Source organism: Dasypus novemcinctus, chromosome X, assembly GCF_030445035.2.
Source record: "Dasypus novemcinctus isolate mDasNov1 chromosome X, mDasNov1.1.hap2, whole genome shotgun sequence".
NCBI lineage: Eukaryota > Metazoa > Chordata > Mammalia > Cingulata > Dasypodidae > Dasypus > Dasypus novemcinctus.
This window is the reverse complement of record NC_080704.1, coordinates 27,323,834-27,344,939: the sequence shown is the minus strand read 5'-3', so window position 1 is coordinate 27,344,939 and position 21,106 is coordinate 27,323,834. Positions and strand designations below refer to the sequence as shown.

Below are 21,106 nucleotides of genomic sequence, written 5' to 3'. Positions count from 1 at the left end.
TCAGTTAAACAGTTAAGAAAAAACATAAAATAAGGCCTAGAAAGCTTTGTTACTCATCTAGAATTATTTGGTCTAACAGTACTTGCAATAAGGGAAGACTGTCGTGTTTTAGAGTAACCAATGCCAAATCACACAGCAGCGCAGGGAAAGGGAGTAGAAATGACTCTAGTTTCCTGTATTCTAGTCCAAGACCAGAGTAACAGGAAAGAAAGGTCCTTTCTTATATAAACAAGCACTCATGCACTAAAGTATAATTTAAGCCTATTAATTCCTTTTTACTTTAAATCTCAAAGATAAAGCAACATGAAAAAAGAAGAAATGGGGCAGAAAAGGAGCTGGTCTTCAAGGAGAATCTGTGTCCAAGTTTTTACTGATGCAACAATCCTTTAAGCCTGGAACTAGTCAAAAAATGAATCATGAAAAACTAAGAAGAAAAAGTTTATTTGGAACAGGTTCAATGGAATGTATGCTACAGCAAAAGCTGACTGTAGCAAACAGTTTTATTTCAAACCTGCATTGATGTTTAAATTAGGCATTATTTGGGAATGATTAATTTCTGCTAAAATGCTAAAATGATTAAATCCAACAATAGGCCAATTTTTACTTTTGTGTAGACCCTATTTGAGTACTAGAGGTTAAATTTTCATCACTAAATAATGAGAATAACCTTACAGCTACTACTGAGGTAATGAGCTATGAAATTAATTCCCCAGTATTGCTTTGAAAATATACCCCAAGGCTGTTAAGAGAAATTCTGACTTGATCCAAATGTATTTAACTGGGATTCTTCAGTCATCATCTACTGTTGGCTTGATTGTCACTCCTCTTCTTATCTGGCCCCAACCAATTAAACTGTAAAATGAAAAATAAATCATGAATTTCATATCCATTTTATTATTATTTCCACATAATCATATGACATAACTAGTTTTACTCGCCTCTCTTCTAAATTCAAAGTTGTTCCCATAACATAGCTCCTCCATAAAGAAAGCCCACACTATGTACTGAGATACCTAGAATCTACAGATGTGCTCTGGTCAGCATGAATGACAGGAAAAGCCAGCAAAATGTTGCTACTATAAATACGCTCATCTTTACTCTAATAAAATATACCTACCTCTTCAGAACCACCAAAAAAGAGTTCTTAAGGCCCACCTAAGGAACCATGCTGATACACAAACCACCTCGGTCTAATTTCTTTAAAAAATCTCATCTTTTACCCATTTCTCCTTGAAAAACACTTTCCTTGGGAAGTGGACTTGGCCCAATGGAAAAACATTTTCCTACCTTTCATAGCACTTAGCTAGTAAAGAAAATAAGAGAACTAGTGGAACATACAGTCTATACGCAAATTATTCTCAGTAGAAGATGGAGCTCTGCTCTCTTTCAATGTCTGTTGTACTTAATGTACAACAATTGCTACCTCAACTGTAGCTTTTAAAACAAACTCCACCTAAACATGGATTTAAAAACACACACACAGGGAAACGGACTTTGGCCCAGTGGTTAGGGCGTCTGTCTACCACATGGGAGGTCCGCGGTTCAAACCCCGGGCCTCCTTGACCCGTGTGGAGCTGGCCCATGCGCAGTGCTGATGCGCGCAGGGAGTGCCCTGCCAAGCAGGGGTGTCCCCCGCGTAGGGAAGCCCCACGCGCAAGGAGTGCACCCGTAAGGAGAGACGCCCAGTGCGAAAGAAAGTGCAGCCTGCCAAGGAATGGCGCCGCCCACACTTCCTGTGCCGCTGACAACAACAGAAGCAGACAAAGAAAAACAAGACGCAGCAAAGACACAGAAAACAGACAACCAGGGGAGGGGAGGGGAATTAAATAAATAAAAATAAATCTTAAAAAAAAAAACAAAAAAACACACCCACAATTCTAAAAAACATGAGAATCATTCAGATGTCCCCTTATTTCCTTTAAGAATTTTAACATATTTGACAATTTTCAAGCAAAATCTGAAATTTCATTTGGATAAGAATCCCCTTAAAATATTGGTGGGCAGACATATATGACCTGTATACATATACTGTATGATCAAACTGAACCTCTCACCAATATGAAGCAATCAAATACCATTTGCCTCTAGATATAAAAACCAAAGAATGTATATAACCTGAATCTAATTTTAGGAAACATAGATGAACCCAAATTGAGGGATATTCTATAAAGTAACTAGCTTGTATTCTTTAAAATGGTCAACAATAAAGAAAGGCTAAGAAAGTTCCATATTAGAGATCACAGAGACATGAACACTAAATACAATGTATGATCCTAGACTGGTGGGAGAATAATGCCATATTGAGACAAGCAATAAAATTGGATATGGACTATAAAAATTTTAGTATTTTATCAATGTTAAATTTCTTGAAGTGGTTATAAGAGAATATCTGTTTTTAGGAAATACACTTCAGTATTAAGAGGTCAAGGGCATGATATATGCAATCTAATCCACAAACTGTTCAGAAAAAATATTAGATATATATAAAGAATTGGATAAAGGATATAGAGAAGTTCCCTGTACAATTCTTGACGTTTTCCTGCTAAATTTCAAATTATTTCAAAATACAAATTTTTTAAATAAAAAAGCTGAAATATTGAACCTAAATTCACTAGTGTTTACATGGTTGTGTCTGAGATAAAGGCCAATACAAATCAGGGCTAGAAATAAAGATTTCAAAATCATACAAAAAAGCAGTTCAGGATTAAAGCCACAAGAATGGTTGCACTTAAGGAAAAGTGTATTCAAGTGTGCATCAAGAACTAAGCCCCACAAGGAAATATTGTATTCTTTTTCATTACAAAGAGGCTAAAGCTAATAAATAAACTCACCGCCAGTGTTTCTCAACTCTTCGGCTAAGGGCTATTTTTTCTCCCACTTCTGTGCACACAGGATTAGTCAAAACAATTTTGCCCAAATCAGCCTTGACTGCACTAACTCTTCCTCCGGTTGACAGAGATCCTATGTTCACCATGAGCACTTCATTCTTAGACAGTTTTTGCACCTAGGGAAATAAATTGGAGAAAAATAAACACCAAAATCAAGCACATGCTTTCCAAAAATGAGTAGGAAATTATCAATTATTTTTGGAAATAAGTGAACCATAAAAGAGAAAAAATTCTACAGAATTCACTGTAATGGGATCTGAACTATATATAAAGGTGGAAAACAGAAGGTTTATTTAGCACTCACTGAATTTATACAAGAGCTACCTTTAAAATAAACTAGGAACTGGCATATAGAAGTTCTTAAATTCCTATGGGGGTGGGAAGGACACGACACAAGAACAGTTAAATATGAGTTAACGATATGTGTTCTGGAGCTCCAATTCCACTCCTGTACCCTAAACTGGTTATAGAAACTCTTTGAGACTCTAAAATTGGGTAACACCTAGCACATACAGTTGTTGTGAGAACTAAGTTAATCATTATCTATTATTCCCACTATTGCTGTTTTTTCCCCACTTAATTCACAAATTCAGATGATTGTTTTCAACAGCTTCATGTTTTTATTAAAAGCCACATGAAAAAAAAGCCTTCATTAAAAGAATTCTGACAAACATGACAAATTTATTAGTTTTATAAGCATGTGGCTCACACCCAAAATGTTTTATAGCTTTCTCATAAAAATAACCTTCCCCTGATGCACCAAGTCAAACAGTATTAACACCTGAAGAAAAACTGGAGAACAGAATTTTATTTGAGGGTGGCCATCACACAGATTTATTTTTAGTTTATTATGGCACTTCGTGCTGCATGTATTTCTCGTGACTTTTATAACTCTGTAATTCTGTTGTCTTAATCTCATATTAACCATAAACAAAATTCAAAAGTGGTTGTAACATCACTCTTTATCCCTTTTTTATGAAAACAAGAATCACAAAAAGCATTTACCTTTGCTGCTTTCTTATCTCCTTCAGTGCGGACACCTAGAAGCCGTCTAAGTAGAAAATAGGAAATTTCCAATTCTGTGAAGATCTCAGGTAGTGCTCCAACTGCCCCAAGCACCTGTCCCACCATTCTATCAGCCCGGCACAAAGTAGGATCAATTTTTGTTCCAACTCCTAATGTAAAATAAGATGTACATAGTTCAACATCTTCTTTCTTATAATACCTATAGAGTTAAATGCTTACCCCAAAACTTAAGTACAGCATATATCTGTGCATTTTAACACAACTTTTATTTTCCTACTCATGTACCAGCTATACTGGTGTGACAAAAACACCTATTTCATCTGAAGAAACTTGCAGAATCTGTCTCCATTTTCCCCCTAGAATGCTAATAAAAAAACTACCTTAAAAAAGGTTTCATGTGAATCTTGGAATCCCCTTCAAAGTATTTTAGGTATGTGTCTTTGAGGGAGTAAGGAAAGCAAGATATATAGATAAATCAAGATTGGTAAAATAATAACTGTTGAAGCTGAAGCTGGGTGGTAGCTACATGGGGGCTGTTATTACACTATTCTCTTTACTTTTATGTTTGAAAATTTCCATAAATTAAATTTTTAAAAATCCCAGTTTACAAAAAATAAAAAAATAATCAGACAAAATCATAGACAATAACCTCTTCAATTATTAGGATAGAAAGATGAGTTATATAGTCAAAAAATCAGTGACCCTTCTTCACCAAATATTCCTTCTTCACCAAATATTTTCTTTACTCTAAGGCCCAACAGCACCTTGGACTAATTCTCACTGAATCTTGCCTTTCCCTGGATATGTGGCAATGCACAAAGTTGTAAGGGACTAGAAAATCCATAAATTACGCCTGCAATTTCCACCAAGTTATCATCTTTTATTCCCATGCCAGCAAATAGTGTGGCATGATTCAGCTACATTTGTAGGTAACTTTCCAATTGCAAAAGTATACATAAAAATCAACTGCTTTCTACCCCCAAAAGTGTGTGGATTAAATGTAAGAGATCAAGATAAAGTGGAAAGCTTCAGGGTTCCCCCCATCTCCCACAGAAGCTGTGAAAAACCTGAAAGGACTTGCAGAAGCATCTTTCTCAAAGCTCCAGAAACAGTTGAAGGACTACAGTAACAGGGCAAGCATGGAATCAAGAAACATGTTTTACTTTTTTTAAAGATTTATTTATTTACATATTTTATTTCCCCCTCCCTCTCCTTCTCCCCCCCCCCCACCCCGGCCCTGTTATTTTTGCTGTTTGTATCCATTCGCTGTGTGATCTTCTGTTATCTACTTCTCTTTTTGGTCCTCTCATTTTTTCTCATCTAGGATTCAATCCTGGGGACCGCTGATGTGGAGAGAGGTTCCGTCAGTTGTGCCACCTCAGTTCCTGGTCTCTGATGTGCTTCACCTTGACTCTCCCCTTCGTCTCTTTTTTGTGTCATCATCTTGCTGCGTAACTCACTTGCACGGGCACTGGCTCACTGCACAAGCACTCACCATGCGGGCACTTGCTTGCCGCACAGGCACACTATCTCTTCTTCTTTTTCACCAGGAGGCCCCAGGGATCAAACCCAGGTACTCCTGTATGGTAGGCGGAGGCCTTATCACTTGAGCCACGTCCACTTCCCAGAAACAAGCTTCTTAAAAGTGGAAGGATCTCTTAGCGCCCTACTGGCCCCTTCCCCACCTGTAAGCAGCTAGGCATGCAGCCGGCCCAAATTCCCAGAGTGGATCGTTGGTCCCAGTTCCAGCAGGAACAGAGTAATCCCTGTGCACATACTAAGAACAAGTAAGTCTGACCCAATCTGGTGGTGGCCTGAGGGACTAACTGTCCCAGAAATTGCCCTGTGTGTAGAAGGCAGCTCAGAGAGTTCTCCTGCCAAATGCTAGAGCAGTCAAGTCATGCTGCCTGCATCAAGGCTGTAGGACTTGCAGTACAGTGCCTGGACCAAGAGGAAATTGTTTCCTAGGGTAGAGGTGATATTCCTATTGGTAAAAAGGGAAATTCCTAAGGCCACACATGCACGACTAAGAAAAGGTGCATGCGCAGAAAGGATCAGGGAGACTCCAGGCTTTGGTATGGAGCTATTCTCTAAACTCTTTGTACAGGTAAGTTCTAAAAGAGAGCGCCTGCTCAGGTGAATCTGCAGAGACTGGGAAAGGTACTTTCTTTCTTTTGTTAGCTCCTAGTATTCAAGGAAAGTTCTTACATAAGCCTAGCTGGGTACAAGCACAAGGAACAGACGCCTCAGAGTATAAACTCCAGCAATAACACAGTAAAACATCAAAATGTCCAGGTATCAGCAAAAGACTACAAAACATAAAAAGTAACAGGAAGTGATGGCCCAGGTGAAGGAGAAGATTAAAACATTAGAAACTATCAGGTGAGGAGAATCAGACCTGGGACATTCCAAACAAAGACTTTTTAAAAAATGGTTCTAAATACCTCAAAGAGCTAAAGGAAAATATGGACAAAGAACTGAAGAGAATCAGGAAAACGGTAGATGAACACCAAGAGAATATCAAGAGAGAGATGGAAAGTATGAAAAGGAACCAAACAGAGCTGAAAACCACAGTAAAAACCACAGTAACAGAAATTTAAAATTTCCTAGAGGAGTTCAACACAGCAGATTTGGAGCTAACAGAAGAAAGAATAAGACAACTTGAAGGCAGCACAATTGAAATCATTCAGTCTGAGAAGACTAAAGAACCAAGAAAATGAACAGAGCCTGAGCACCCATGGGACACCATCAATGACATGATGACAGAGTATATATAAATGCCAATATTATTATATTTTTGGTTTCTAATTCCTTTTCACTTCTTAATGGATTTAAAAGGCAAATGCACAAAATGCAATCATAAAGTAGTGGTTTCGAACTCATAATGTATAAACATGTAATTTGTGACAAGAACTACATAAATGTGGAGGGATGGAGGGTTATAGGAACATAGTGTAATGTGTATCATTGAAGTTAAATTGGTATCAAAGCAAACAAGACTGTTACAGATTTAGGATGTTAAATTTAAGCCCCACGGTAACCACAAAGAAAATACCAAAGGATATGAAAATTTATAGACAAAAAGTAGAGTACAGGTTACCAGGAGTTGGGGGAAGGACAGGGGCAATGGGGAGTTAATGTAAAATCAGTGTAGTGTTTCTGTTTGGGTTGAAAGGAAATTTCTAGAAATGGAAGGTAGTAAGGGCACCGCAACATTGTGAATGTGATTAATCCCACTGAGTGGTATGCTTAGGAGGGACTGAATTGAGAAGATTTAAGTTGTGTATATGCTTACACAACTTAAAAAAAAACTAAATAGATAATGACAAGCGAATGCAATACATGATACTGAATCGGCTCCAAGAATGGAGGAGAAAAGGCTCAAAAGGATGTTAATGGGACAGAAGAAAAAACTGGAATAGAAACTATAAGCTTTATATCAACACTAAACTTTTTGAACTTGATAACTGTTTTTTATTTTTTTTTAAATGTTACATTCAAAGAACATGAGGTTCCCATATACTCCCCACCCCCCGATAACTGGTTCTTCAGGTTATCTATAAATATAGCCACGTTTATAGGAAATGTATGTGGAAGCATTACATGTTCAGAGTATGAAGCATAACCTGCTCTCAAATGTTCAGAAGATAAACATAAATAGATGGATGACTGATAGAGTGATATGGCAAAGGAGGCAAAATGTTAAAATTGGTGGATCTGGGTATCTGGGAGTGGTGTGACTATGTTGAAGTTCTCTGTATGGGGTTTGTATTATTTTTGCAACTACTCTATAAGTTTGAAATTATTAGCTATTTTGAATGTAAGGTCATAAAACTTATTGTTATTGCTGAAAAGGAGTTACTCTATAGAAAGAAACTATATTCTTCTTTATGTGTCAAAACAGTTTTACAAACACATGAAATTATCCTATAACAAAATCAACAGCTTAGTTGTATGAATGTTTTTCTACCTCAATCATTAAACTACCTAATTAAAAATTTACCATTAACATATCTCCTTGGGCAATCCACTTACCACAAACAGTACCATAAATATCTACAAATTACAAAAGCTCAGAGACAAGAGCTTACCAATAAGACCCCCTGGAGCAGCATACTGAAGATCATTATGTTCTGCAAAAAGTGATACAATTTTGGAAAAGATTGGTTTACACATGAGTTTTCCTTCACTATCTTTGGAAACAATACCAGGTCTGACTTCTATCTCCTGGCCCACCTGTAAATATATAAATTACCAATTAGAAATATTTGGGACAACACAATTACCTTTACATATCAAGAAGACCACAAAACTCAAAGGGCAATCCTTCCTCTATTTCAAAGATCACTATTAGGAAGAGATCTTTAAAACCAGAGTCATCCGTAACAGTTAGAGAATAATGTAGATGCAGCTACATATTTCTTTCAAACTTGTTCATTACATGAATCATAATTACAAGACGTATGAAAATAGAGATTCAATCATGCTAATAAAAATACTACCGATTAAAAAATAAACAAAACCAGAACCCTTTATCTGTTAGTAAATACCTAATACACAAGCCTATCACCACATAAAATGTGCTCCATATTCACAAGGAGCCTAAAAGTGTGGAAGTCAGACAATCAAACAACATAATAATAAACAAAGAAATGTCTATCAAGACCCAGACACCATGAAAAATATGTTTTTTAATTTGGATTTTCCATACTTTTTCTTGATTAAGACAAAGGCCAAAAACCCAAAACAAAACCCAAAACCCAAACCCAAACCCAGTTTACCTTTAATACTCCTTTTAGAATACTGCCACCAGCTACACCGCCCTTAAGGTCATCAACTTCACAGCCAGGTTTGTTGACATCAAAGGACCTAATAACTAATAGAAAACAGAAAAAATTAAAAGTAATCCTTTAACTTCAGAAGAAACTTTAACATACCTTGAATTTAAAATTAACTTTTTTTCCAAGTTAACTTTCCAAAAATAGTAGCCATGTGATTTATACCACAGGGTGACTTTGTGACAAAATCCAGTATCAATTATTAATTCAATACTTGTAGCCTTAGTGAAAAAAATGGAAATAACCCGAAAGAAAGTTCATTAACAGGAGGCATGGTATGGTGTAACCATACTATGGAGTATTATGAAGATATTAAAAAACAATCTTAAAACAATATGTAATGATCTGGAAGGATGACCTTCAGATGTTGTTAAGAGCAAATAAAACTAGTTGTTTTTTAAAGTAGCATGCAAAGTATGATCCCACCTATGAAAAGAAAAATATTAAGGAAGCAGATGTGGCTCAAGCGGATGAGTGCCCACCTCCTACATGGGAGGTCCCGGGTTCAGTTCCCAGTGCCTACTGAAAAAAACAAATGGAAAAAAAAAAAAACCAACTTAGGGAGGCTGATGTGGCTCAGTGGTTGAGTGCCAGCTTCCCATATATGAGGTCCTGGGTTCAATCCCTGGCCCTCAGGACCTCAAAAATAAAAATAAAAATAAAACAAAGTAATAAAAAAGTAAATGCATGTATATATTTATATGATAACATAAAAAGAGGTGAGGGACTATACATATCAACTGTCAACTTTGCTTATTTCAGGGCTAAGAGGCTAGAAATGGGAGACAGGGAGACGGTAGACTTCTTTATATACTTATAATTTGACTTCTGTAATAAAAATCTAGTTCTAAAAATACAAAACAGCTTAACCAACACTTAAGTGCTTAGATCTATGATCCTTAACAAAGGGTGTACATCACAATTACTCAAGAGAACATTTCCCACAACCACAGAGGAAGCCTGGATGAAGGCCCATAGGGGTCAAATGTCTGTTCTGAAAAGGCTCCTATATCCCTGTGTAGTAGCCACAAAATTAGATGACTGAGTTATCCAATATCAGTACTGCAAATTTAAATTAAGATGGAAGGGACATGAAAATCTTCATTACTGTACACTGAAATCATCTGTGTGGAAGGTCTAACATCCTGTACCTGACCAAAACATTCTAATTTCAGAGTGACTAGTATATTACTCCATCATGATCACAGAGCATACTATATGCTTAGCACAAAAAGGTTAGCAGTTCCTCCTGTAGTAAGGGCTCTCGACTTTCATCTAGTAATGTATTCTAGCATTGCCACTACAATCTCAGCATTCATTCATTTCAATTTATATGTAAATTTTAATTTAACTCCACTGAATTCAAAATGGAATACTGCTCTCAGATTTCATAAATCCATCCCCATTTTTAAAATTCAAAATTTCTTTACAGAGACTGTAATTTATTATCACCCCATGCAAAGAGGACCTCTTAAAGGCAGATCACCAATGTGGAAAAGACAAATTAAGTGGCAAATCCTATCACTTACCAATAAGTCGGGGTTCTGAAGTAAAGTCTCTTGGGGGCACTGGAATTTTCTTTACTATGTACTCACAGACAACTTCAATATTGTATTTCAGCTGAGCAGAAATTGGAATAATAGGAGCTCCTTCTGCTACTGTACCTACAAGTCAAAATTCAGAAAGATCAAATCCTTCAGTTTTGAAGAACTTATTCTATATATCACATAAAACAATGTTAAGATTACTACAATTAATGCCTGTATATCCCATGCAAGTACCAGCAACAGGTGGAAAGTATTCAGTTTCTAAACTTGCTTTTACTCCTGAAAATGTATACTATTCCCTTTAAAGGAAAAATTATTAAATTGTATTAATAGACATATTTAATAGTAAAATGGTAAAACTGTTTAAAGGAATAAGATACTAGCACTCCTGGGAAAGAGTACTCTACTAATTGAAAAGATTTTCAATAGGATGTAATCCACCTCCCAATAAATGTCATGATAAAATTACAGACTCCTTACTAATCAAAGACTGCTGACATGTAGAATATTTGCTCCTTATTAATTATATGTCAAATAGGCTGGCCAAAGAATTGGGCCAAACATGAGATTTTTAGAAAAATGACTTTATTCTTTGAGAAATGGACTCACAGACATTCAATCTTTTTAACAAGAAAAACAAGGCTAAGCAACAAGCCTGTCCCTTGAAAGGTGAAAGGACATGGTAGCTCTGTGCTGGTGTTCCTCATGCCCACCCCCAGAGGCACTGACTGTCCTGGCTCTTGTGCCCTCACTGCTGCTGTTAATGGTTGGTATTGATGACTGCTACTCCTTGGCCAGGAGCAACTTCGCCAAGGCCAACCTGGGCAACTCTGCCAAGGCCACCTTTGGCAGCATATCCAAGACCTACAGGAAAGAGACCATGCTCACCTAGTCTCTCTATCAGGAATTTACCAACCATATTGAAAAGACTCAGGCCAAAGTCTCTGTGCAAAGGACCCAGGCCCCCGTTGTGGGTATCATGTAGGGTTTTTACCCCCAAAAAAATAGTGAATTAATTAAGGGGGAAGGGGGCGTACAACCAAGGCTAAGAAAAAACTGAATGTCAACAATAAGATGTATCATGCCTTCCCTGAAATGAAAAACACTATGCTGTTAGAAAAAAGGACACTATGAAGATTAAATAAATCTCCATAACCAAAAGAATAAAAAATGACCCCTACCTCACTCTCTATATAAGAATCAACTCAAAACGGATCAAACAAACATGAAAATCAGGACCATAAAACATCTATAAGATAATGTAGAGTGATCTATGTATCTTTAAAAAAAAAAAAAAGATAAATGTAGGAAAACATCTACAAGACCTTGTAGTTACCCAAAGTATGAGCAACAAAAAAATAGATAAATGAGACCTCCTCAAAATTAAACACTTCTATACCTCAAAGATGAGACCTCCTCAAAATTAAACACTTCTATACCTCAAAGGACTTCATGAAGAAAGTAAAAAGGCAGCCTACTCAATGGAGACAATATATGGAAATCACACATCCAACAAGGGTATTATATCCATGATATACAGAGGCTCTACAACTCAATAAACAGACAAATGATTCAATTAAAAACTGGGCTAAAGACCCAAAAAGATATTTTTCTAAAGAAAAAATACAAATGGTGAAAAAACACATGAAAAAATGTTCAACATCACTATTAGGGAAATGCAAATCAACCTACAATGAGGTATCATTTCATACCTACTAGAATGACCATCAACAAAACAGAAACTACAAGTGTTGGAGAGGATGCAGAGAATTAGGAACACATCACTGTTGGTGGGAATGCAGAATGGTACAGCCACTGTGAAAGTCTGTCTGGCGGTTCCTAAAGGAGTTAATGATCTGCATGTGACCCAGCAATACCGCTACTAGATATATACTCAAAGGAACTGAGAGCAGTGACACGAATAGCTATCTGCACACTGATGTTCATAGCGACGTTATTCACAATTGCCAAAAGATGGAAACAACCCAAATGTCCATTAACTGACGAACGGATAAACTAACTGTGGTATATACACACGATGGAATATTATTCAGCTATAAGAAGAAACAAAGTCGTGAAGCATATGACAACATGGGTGAACCTGGAGGACATTGTTGAGTGAAGCAAATCAAGCACAAAAGGACAAATATTGCATAACTTTGTTATTATAAATTAATATAATGAACAAACTCATGGAGTTAATAGCTAGAATATAAACCACCACAGAATATCATTACAGAATGGAAAGCTGAGGTTTAATCTGTGCAGAATTGGTAAAAGTTTGTTGTAAATGTTTGGAAATGAATACAAATAGTGAAAGCACATCATAAGATTTATAATTAGTAGCTCTAACATACGGATATGATAGTGGTTTGTTTTTTCGGCTTTTTTTTTGGTGTAATGAAAATGCTCTAATATTGATTGAAATGATGAGTGCACAACTCAGTGATTATACCAAATGCCACTGATTGTACACTTTAGACAAATTATGATTTATGAACAAAAAAATTATAGGGTAGATTCGGGTAAAAATACACCAAATACAAAGATATGGACTATAGTTAGTAACACTTCGGTGATGCTTTCATAATTTGTTACAAATGTCTGACAACAATGCAAGGTATTTGTGTAGGATCCCTATATGATGTTATGCATCTTTGTTCACAACTTTTACTATACATTTATTGTTGACGTATGTTCATGGATGAATGATATACTTTAAGAAATTGTTTTTAAAATTAAAAAAGTTGATTAAATCAATCACTGTCAGTTACAATTCTAAAATAGCTACTCAGTAAGACTAGTGTCAGGTTAACTGCTTTTTGGTCGTTTACGTTTAGCTTTTTAAAAATTTTTAAATTATTTCAAAGAAGCTTTAGATTACATAAGCGTTACATCAAAAACACAGGGGATTCCCATATACTTCACCCCTTCCCCCTAGGTTAACTGTTTTGTTTGCTTATTTATTTATTCTCTCCCCCCGTTGTATGTTCTCTGTGTCCATTCACTATGTGTTCTTCTGCGTCCGCTTGCATTATCAGGTGGCACTGGGAAACTGCATCTCTTTTTTGTTCCATCATTTTGCTGTGTCAGCTCTCCATGTGTGCAGTGCCACTCCTGGGTGGCTGCCCTTTTTACATGCGGGGCAGGTCTCCTTGTGTGGCGCACTTCTTGCACGTGGGGCACCCCTACACAGGGCACCCTTGCGCGTGGCAGCACTGCGCATAGGCCAGCTTACCACATGGGTCAGGAGGCCCTAGGGACTGAACCCTGGACCCTCCACATAGTAGACGGACATTCTATCAGTCGAGCCATGTCCACTTCCCTGTTTTTTTTTCAAATATACTTATTTTATTTATTTATTCCCTCCCCCCTTATTGTCTGTGCTCACTGTCTGCTCTCTGTGTCCATTTGCTGAGTGCTCTCTGTGCTTGCTAGCCTTCTTTTCTTGTCTTCTCTTTAGGAGGCACTGGGAACCAATCCTAGGATCTCCGATGTGGGAAAGAGGCACGCAATCGCTTGAGCCACCTCAGCTCCCTGGTTTGTTGTGTCTCTCCTGTCTCTTTTGTTGCACCAGCTCGCCACGCGAGCCACCTTCACTAGGAGGCCCCAGGAAATGAACCCAGGACCTCCCATATGGTGGAAGGGAGCCCAATCGCTTGAACCACATCCGCTTCCCTAGGCTTTTTTGTTTTTAAGTTTAATTTTTTTATTTATTTCTCTCCCCTTCTGCCCCCCACCCCCCCGTTCCCTGCTCTCTGTGTCTATTCGCTGTGTGTTCTGTGTCTGCTTGTATTCTTGTCAGCGGCACGGGGAACCTGTGTCTCTTTTCGTTGAGTCATCTTGCTGCGTCAGCTCTCCATGTGTGCAGCACTACTCCTGGGCAGCCTGTGCTTTTTTCACACTGCGCAGCTCTCCTTATGGGGCACACTCCTTGCGTGTGGGGCTCCCCTACACGGGAGACACCCCTGCGTGACAAGGCACTCCTTGCGCGCATCAGCACTGCGCATGGGCCAGCTTATCACACGGTCAGGAGGCCCTGGGTTTGAACCCTGGACCTCCCGTGTGGTAGGCAGACGCTCTATCCATTGAGCCAAATCCACTTCCCTCCTAGGCTGTCTTCTGTTTATTTTTATTGTTTATTAAATTGTCTTTTTTTAAAAAGATACATAGATCACAAAAAATGTTACATTAAATAGGCTGTTTTATTTATTTTTATTTTCACTGGGGAGGATTTTTTTTTTAAAGCCTGATTGATAGTTTCTATGATATAACTTCAGTTTCAATTTTAAGCCAGCAAAAATGTACTTTAGTACATCAAATTAAGAAACAAAGAGGAAGCGGACTTGGCCCAATGGATAGGGCGTCTGCCTACCATATGGGAGGTCTGCGGTTCAAACCCCAGGTCCCCTTGACCCGTGTAGAGCTGGCCCATGCACAGTGCTGATGTATGCAAGGAGTGCCCTGCCATGCTGGGGTGTCCCCCACCGCGTAGGGGAGTCCCACGTGCAAGGAATGCGCCCCATTAGGAGAGCCGCCCAGCGCGAAACGAAGTGCAGCCTCCCCAAGAATGGCGCCACACACACGGAGAGCTGACACAAGATGACTCAATGAAAAGAAAGACAGATTCCCGCTGATAAGGATAGAAGCGGTCACAGAAGAACACACAGCAAACGGACACAGGAAGCAGACAACTGGGGGGTGGGAGGGGTGGGGAGAGAAATAAATAAATCTTTTTTTTAAAAAAAAAAAGAAAGATTTTACTACTTATATCAGATGGTAACAAGTAGTAGTTGAAGACATAAGGCTTATGACCCTTAAGTTTACTATGCTGTACTATGTTTAATATAATTTACATTAAAAATTAATCTAACATCTCATATCTGGATTAAATATTCTCAAAGTGGTATTACAGCGTCTTACCTTGTACAAATGCAAGGATCTGCTCATATTGTTCTTTAGCCTGACTTTCTTTTACCAAATCAATTTTATTTTGTAGAATCAAAATATGCTTCAGCTTCATGATTTCTATAGCAGCCAGGTGTTCAGAAGTCTGAGGTTGAGGACAAGATTCATTACCAGCTGGATGATGAAAAATAAAAGAGGCATAAGAATTAGCTGGAAATATCCAAAATAGGCAAATCCATCAAGACACAGAGCAGATTAGTGGTTGCCAAGGGCTGGGGAAAGGGGAAAATGGGGGATTATTGCTTAATGGGTACAGAGTTTCCTTTTGAGGTGATGGTAATGTCTTAGAACTAGACAGTTGTGAGAGTTGTATAAAATCGTGAATGTTATTTAATTCCAATGAATTGTACACTTCAAATGGTTAATAAAATGGTAAATTTTACATTCTATTTTACACCCCATCACAATAAAAAGAAGTAGGTAGCACCTAATAAAGGAGACCTTTGGATGTTCTAGCCCTACTCAAAGCAAAAGTCCTGGATATCATTGCCAAGCGTCCACCTTATGCCCCTGCTTCATCCTCTGAGCCTGCATTCACTGGATCCTCCTGCTCTTTTGGCTCCCATTTCTGGTCCTAAGCAAAAAGCTCAAAATCAGGAAGTTTGGCTTCTCAGGGTCTGCCCTTAGCTTTTACTCAGATGTCAGATACAGTCCTCTGGCTCTATCCAGCCTTAGAGATGTTCTGGCCCAGCCAAGATCCTGAGAGGCAGAAAGTAGTTAAGAGATAAAGACACCTAACATAGTCTATGAAGTACAACTATCAGAAGCTACTCCTTAGCAAAGGGGTGAAGAACACTACCTTGTGAAGGTAACCAATGGTATATTATAAATAAATAGGCATATTTTGGTTAGCACTCCACAATCAACCTCCCTGAGCTGTGATGATCAGAGGTCCTGTACTAAACCCACCAGCATGCTTTTGGAAAATTATACCCCATAGCAATTAAATCTCTTGACAGCTCACATAAGGAAGCACAATCTTAGCCTTGAAAACTGCTACATAGGACTAGACCTCAACACTTCATATGAATGAGATTTGCATTTAAATAAAACCATTACTCAATGCTGCAGTAGGCAGCTCAGGTACATAAAAACATATATATATACTTTTATACGTTAAGTTTGAAACTAAAATAATAAATCACCTCATGTGATTTTAGCAGGAAAAATTACTGTTTACTTTTTTTTGCACACTACCATAAAAATTCTCACATAAGCCCCAGGTCCACCTTTTTTAATATTTTGTGAAAGCTGGCAGGCAGGGATGTCATCCTGGATCACCTGTTAGTTCCCATTTATGTCATCCTTAGGAGGTAATGGATATGACCCAAAAGTCCTAGTTTCCCTTTAAATATGTCATCTTGGGTTTACTTCACCATGATTTGTCCAAACCAATTCTGATATTGTTTACCTATCAACAGAAGAGCTGCATCCATCACTGCTGCACCGTTCAGCATAGTAGCCATCAAAATATCGTGGCCAGGACAGTCAACAAAGGAAACATGTCTAACAGTTAAGAAATAACAATTAGCCTTAAGATGAATCAATGCTTAAACATGCAAGTCATAAATTTCCTAAAGTTAAATCACTTAGGAAATAATTCTTACTGCTGTAAAGTAGTTATACGACTTGTTGCTTTCAGAACTTGGAAATAAGATTATAAGCTAAGAGTAAATTCACTGTAGATCATTACAAAGAAAGTGAAATTAGCTATGTGTAGAAATAACTTACCTAAAAAGACAGAAACTCCCAAATCCAATCCAACTGAATATGGTAAGAATACATATTGGGAATGCCATTCATTTGAAAGCTAAAAACCTAATAAACTCTTAAAAACTGAAATAATAGATTGGGGATTGTCATCTGAAAATTAATTTGCCAAAAGTATCTTTAAGCACCTTGAAAAACTAGAATTGCCAATTTGAAGTGGAGAGGAGAGCACTATTTTAATAAAACCGAAGTACTCATTCAGAATCATCACTCTTTTTAAAAATTGTATGCTCACAATGTCATGATGTAAAACAGGGGTCAACAACCAATAGCTTTTAGGTCAATCTGACCTAAGGCTACACCCATTCCATTGACCTAACGTCTACATCTGCTTTAGTGGTACAAGGGCAGAACTGAGTAGTTCCAACAGGGATCCTACAGCCTGCAAAGCCAAAAATATTTACTCTCTGGCCCTTTACAGAAAAAATTTGCTGATTCCTGGTAAGGGCCAGGTCTACGGTGAGGCAAGTGAAGTACTCACATCTGGTGCAATATTTAAGGGGATGCCAAAAAAAATCTCTGTGATCAAGGTAAGTACTTAAATTCAGACCTCCCACATGGGAGGTCCCAGATTCGGTTTCCAGTGCCTCCAAAAGAAACAGACAACTAGCAGACAAGCAAAAACCATCAAGCAAAACAGACAAGAGAGGCATGGGGGAGGGAAGGGATTAACACGTAAAATCCACGATGAATAAAATGTCAAAACTTTACACGAAGACAGGGATCAGTAACAATGCCATGCCAAGACAAGAAGAAAAACCAGTAATACTGAAGAGAGAAAAAAAATCACTAATATTGATCCTGTCTTTATTCTGTTAATTATGGTTATTTTGGCATTAATTTCCAAAAACCACTGTATTAAAAAAGCATATCTTGATTACTCAGTTTTTGGTACCCCCTTCAATTCTGCACTCAAAGCAAGCATCTCACTCACCTCTCCCTAGTCCCAACCCCGCCCCTGATCTAAAATTTCCTTGCAAGGCATCCCCAAGTCCCATAAACATTACTCAGTAAACGTCAGTATTCTCTGATGCAAAACCAGGACAAGCAATCATATTCGGAAAATAGGCGGGTAACAAGCTTTGTTCCCTTAAGAATGACTTTGTTTCTCTTCCATCTAAGAAAAAGAAACAATGCTGTTTAAAGCAAAAGAAATTTAGGAAGCTTGGCAAAATGAATCCCTCAAAGCTCATGCCATTCCATCCTGCTAATGTGATATCTTTTCTTTGGAGAACTTGTACGAAAGTATTTTAACTTGGGTTTAAATGCTTGACTTCTCAAAATCACTTTTTATAGGCAATAAAAACATAAAATGTATAACAAAACCAGTCAGCAGTTAGGCACAAATCACTGTTTAATATCTCAAATATTTCAAAAAGAACAAGACAATAAAATTTAGCACAAAAGAGGTCACCTGACTAATTTGAAGTTCCCTTTGGTCCCCGGAATGTCTGTAGGAAACTCATCAGGTGTACTACTTCCACAGGATCTGTAACATTCTGGCCGAGGACAACTTGGGTCATCAAGTTTATAAATCTAAAAGTTTTGATTTAAAAAAAAAGTTTAGATTTGTTACCTGCATATTCAACAAATGTTAAACGGCTTCTAGTTCACAGTATAATAGCTCACCTTAGCATTAGCATATCCAAGCTTGATAGTAATATTTCTTTCTAATTCATTTTTGAACCTGACAGTATGAACTCCTGAAATAGCTTTTACAACTGTAGATTTTCCATGAGCTACATGACCAATTGTACCTATAGACAAAGTATACGAAATTAATTCATATGCATCTAATTACACCAAATATTTCTCCAACTAGTGGTAAAGTAGTAAACCCAAAGCCAAAACTCACTGTAAATATCAATGTAAAACCAATAGTGACTTCAATTTTTCCTTCTGTATATCCTTTCCTACTAAAAACTCATCTGACACAAGACAGAATTTCCCAAGTAACTGACAACTTTGTTCAAAAACCATAGTCAGCATTAAAATAATTCATGTACTGTTATTAGAGAAAACACTGCCTTCATTTAAACACTTACTAAAAAGTGTATAAAATCAAATCCTGTACAGTAAGAAACTCCCCAGCATTTTCAAAGTGAGATAAATAGGCATGACAAACCCTGACACAACAAAAATCCATGAAAATAAACCAACCCAAGTTTAATTACAACAATGCTGTCAAGGGTAACATATTCCATAAACTTTTTAATGGCCTCATGGTAGAATCTTACGTTTAACTAAGTTTTACTATGCTGTTTGTAGGCTCTCAAATATTCAAAATTTACACTCAGTCAACATAACTTCTCTAAAGGTGCCAATTAAAGAAAAAGGCATACTCTATTTAATAACAGCTTATTATGTCAAACAAAACTTTCATAAAGTTTGCTCACGCAATAACCTTCTTAGCAACTACAGTCACATTTTCATCTTTCTTAAACGTCTGCTACATATGACTAAATACTGCTTTACTATTTAACTTTTCATAGGCCTATATCTTTCCTTTTCACCTAGCCTGTAAGCTAGGAATGGACAACATTCTCTGTGTTTCCCCCAAAAAGCTAGCAGGTGCTTTGCTCACAAGGGCTCAATATCTTTATCTTGAATACCTGAATTCTCTTATAATTCAGTTAATCACACAAAGGGAGAGGTTAAAATTACTGACTAGAGATCAAGCAAGTCAGGACTCCAAGTTATTCTTACCTATATTAATTGTGGCTTGTCTGCTGATAACTTCGTGCGAAAGTGGCGTCAATTTGGTAACATCCTGCAATGAAACATTTTATTTTAAACCACCGCACGTAAAACAATTCTGGCCTTTTCCTTTGACTTCACGTTTGCCAAATATAACTCGCCATTATCTGTACAGCGCTCTTTTACTACTAAAACGCTTTTCCCCTTTACAAGCAATCCTTTTCCGACGGCTAGGAAACGTTAAGAGTCTTTCTATCATGGTTAAAAAAATGAAGACAACACCTCCAATCACTACTGGAGATTTGGAAGCACGAGGTCCCCAAAGTTGAAAACATTAGCACCAAGGACAGTGTAGAGGTTCCCTTTCCAGACGAAGCCTTAATGACATACTACACAGTGACTTTCCGGCCGAATCATTCAGGGAGCTCGAGTTCCCACGAGAGCACATCTCCACGCCCAACTCGCGGACTGGCCGAGGTACAGGCGGCGGCGCAAGCATGGGTCAGAGCTCCCGGTTCCAGGGCCCCCTCCTAAGCTCCCGACGGCGCAGCATGCCTCATCCCAACGCCTCCCGGGAGCTCAGCTACCCCCCACTCCCGAACCCGCTGCACGTCCCACCCAAGCGAAACCTCACCAAGGTAGCGAGATCCTGACGAGAAAGGTGCGGCTGCCCTAGAGTAACACCAGCCTCACCTCCCGCCATCTTGCCCAGAGAGGAAGGAAATCGCCCGGGCTCCCGCCTGGTCTAACGCAGGCCCCCTCCTGGAGGGCGGGGCAGCAGCGGCGGGGAAAGCAGACGAGGGCCCAGGTCTGGGGAAGGCGGGAGGCCAGTGCAAAGCGGGACTCACTGCTTGGGCTTCTCTCCGCTCGGGCCCACTTATGTGCCGGCCGGCTTACTAGGAAGCACACTGCAAATTTTCGGACTCTATGAATCGCAGACCTGTTGGATATTTTTGCAGGCAACGCTGCGGGCAGCCCCAGAAAAGACTCCCTGAGAGCGGATGATGCAATACGACGCGCGCGTTGGCTAGGGCGAAGCCATTTCCGCTTCCGGGGGGTTGGGCCAAAAGAGTTCCCCGGAACCTGGGAATTTCATCTGGGGTGTGAGAACAGAAAAAAGAGGAAATGACCTTGTTCTACCGATTCCCATAATTTAATAAGGCGAGGTCGGCTCGGAGTTCGCATCCGCCTGTGACGGGATTTGGCCGGAAGGAGGCCGCGTGTTGAGCCAGCCGTGCTTACGGCGCTGTGCGTCCCCTGAGGGACGGCGGGGAGGGCGCCCTCTCGCGGAAGTTTGGGATAGGGCTCAGCGGCACACGGATGGCAAAAGCAAAATCCTAACTCGTTCCCAGAAAGACATTTCCGGGGCCAG

At 38.6% G+C, this 21,106-nt stretch overlaps 1 protein-coding gene across 1 annotated transcript; it reads right to left on the bottom strand.

Annotated features, from left to right (window-relative positions):
- Positions 1–425: 425 nt before the first annotated feature.
- On the bottom strand, positions 426–20,763 carry EIF2S3 (eukaryotic translation initiation factor 2 subunit gamma). The gene is made up of 12 exons (XM_058291722.2): positions 20,369–20,763; positions 19,744–19,807; positions 18,667–18,794; positions 18,452–18,573; positions 16,679–16,773; positions 15,223–15,381; positions 10,282–10,416; positions 8,696–8,790; positions 8,006–8,150; positions 3,894–4,063; positions 2,832–3,004; positions 426–852 (listed from the first exon to the last, which is right to left on the bottom strand). The coding sequence occupies exons 1-12, from the start codon at positions 20,435–20,437 to the stop codon at positions 789–791; spliced, it is 1,419 nt and encodes a 472-aa protein (XP_058147705.1). The 5' UTR covers positions 20,438–20,763; the 3' UTR covers positions 426–788.
- Between the last annotated feature and the right edge of the window lie 343 nt (positions 20,764–21,106).